General features: G+C 43.6%; 1 protein-coding gene across 1 annotated transcript in view; it reads right to left on the reverse strand.

Annotated features, from left to right (window-relative positions):
- Positions 1 to 390: 390 nt before the first annotated feature.
- Positions 391 to 1530, reverse strand: part of LOC119308957 — a 5790-nt gene continuing 4650 nt past the window's right edge. The window contains exons 3-4 of the mRNA XM_037585095.1: positions 1307 to 1456; positions 391 to 1164 (exon numbers count right to left, since the gene is read on the reverse strand). Of these exons, the coding sequence (XP_037440992.1) occupies positions 580 to 1164; positions 1307 to 1456 (735 nt within the window). The 3' untranslated portion in view covers positions 391 to 579. The remainder of the gene's footprint in view (positions 1165 to 1306; positions 1457 to 1530) is intronic.

Consider the following 1530-nt stretch of genomic DNA (forward strand, 5'->3'; position numbering starts at 1 on the left):
TCTGCCTGCGCCGCCTCCTCCTCCTCTGTGCTGCTGCTGCTGTCCTAACCTCCATAGCCTCCCCCTCTTCCTCTGTGACATCTCCCATGTTAGGATCCATCTGTAGGGTTTCTTTTGGGTGGCGGCTGGTGGAGTCACTGGGAAAGGGTGGGGGTGGGTACGGGTTTATATTGAGAGATGGATGGGGTTGGGTTTAGTAGGCCTAGGGCTGCATTTGGTCAGAGACTAGTGGGCCACTAAGCCCAATTACCCACAGAAATAATATATGTAGGCTAGCAAATAACATATAAAAGATATAAGATCAAGTTGAACACTTAACAGCATACAAGATCCATTTCCACAACTTATTAGCATAAGCGATCCATTTCCACTACTTAATAGCATAGGAGATCCATTACAACACTTAATACCATAGGTGATCCATTACAACTTAACAACATAGGAAATAAGGTTCTTACACTAGGTTAAACTTCACATTCCCCCAAAATGTACACCCATAATCACTTGCAGTCATGCCAGGCCACTTCCTTATATAAAGGCCTTTGGATGTACTTACTTCACCAACATATCACAGCAAGTTCAAGACTCAAGGATGGCCTTGATTTGCTCTAACTTCTCCTTGCTGCCATAGCCATCTTTCAGCAGCTCAGCAACAACAAGCTCAAGCTTGTCCTTCTCCTTCTTAAGAACATCTCTGTCAACTTGAACATCCTTCATAGCCTTCCTGGTGTTCTTGATGATATCAGCTTGGCTCTGCAAAATGCACCTTTGCTCTTTTGCAAGTTTGAGCTTTTCCATCTGCACCTCCAACATAGCTTTCTCCTCTAGCTCCTTCTTCTTCTTCTCAAGTTCTTCCTCCTGCACTTGTTTCTGGTACACCTGCTTGTCCACCCTACCATCCTGCCAATCAAACATCTTGGATACATCATCAACAAGCTTGGTGTACTCAATGCAAAGCTTGTCATTTTCAGTCCTAAGCTTGGCCAACTCCCTATCATGTTCACTCTTAAGCCTGGCCAACTCCTTCTCAAACTTCTCCTTGTCCTGTACCCTTCCAATGTTCTGCTCATGGAACATCTCCCATAGCTTGCACAAACATCTCTGAAGAATAGTTGGCCAAGGCCCATCAACCCACTCTACAACACCATAATTCACACCATTTTCCTGCATTTGTAAATGTGATAAGTTATTACAAATGGACTAGTACCTTATTTCAATTCCCTTATTAAATTGATAAACTTGAGATTTTCTAACTATTAATAACATAACTGAACATCCATAGCAGAAAACTTGATTGGCATCTAACCTGGACTGGGCAGCCATAGAAACGCCTTCCTATTACAGGCCCTTCAAAAGCAACACGCTTAATAGGCCTCAGTTGGTGCAGAATGCACTTGGGATGAGCAAGCTCAAGTTGGCCACAGAAAAGGGGCTCCACAGTGGTGTCTGGTTCCTCCTGCAACCATAATAACCAACAAACACTAGTTTCAATCTGCACTCAATACCAGAGATGAACCCTAGGTTTTAAAC

This window comes from Triticum dicoccoides, chromosome 5B (assembly GCF_002162155.2).
Source record: "Triticum dicoccoides isolate Atlit2015 ecotype Zavitan chromosome 5B, WEW_v2.0, whole genome shotgun sequence".
Classification (NCBI taxonomy): Eukaryota; Viridiplantae; Streptophyta; class Magnoliopsida; order Poales; family Poaceae; genus Triticum; species Triticum dicoccoides.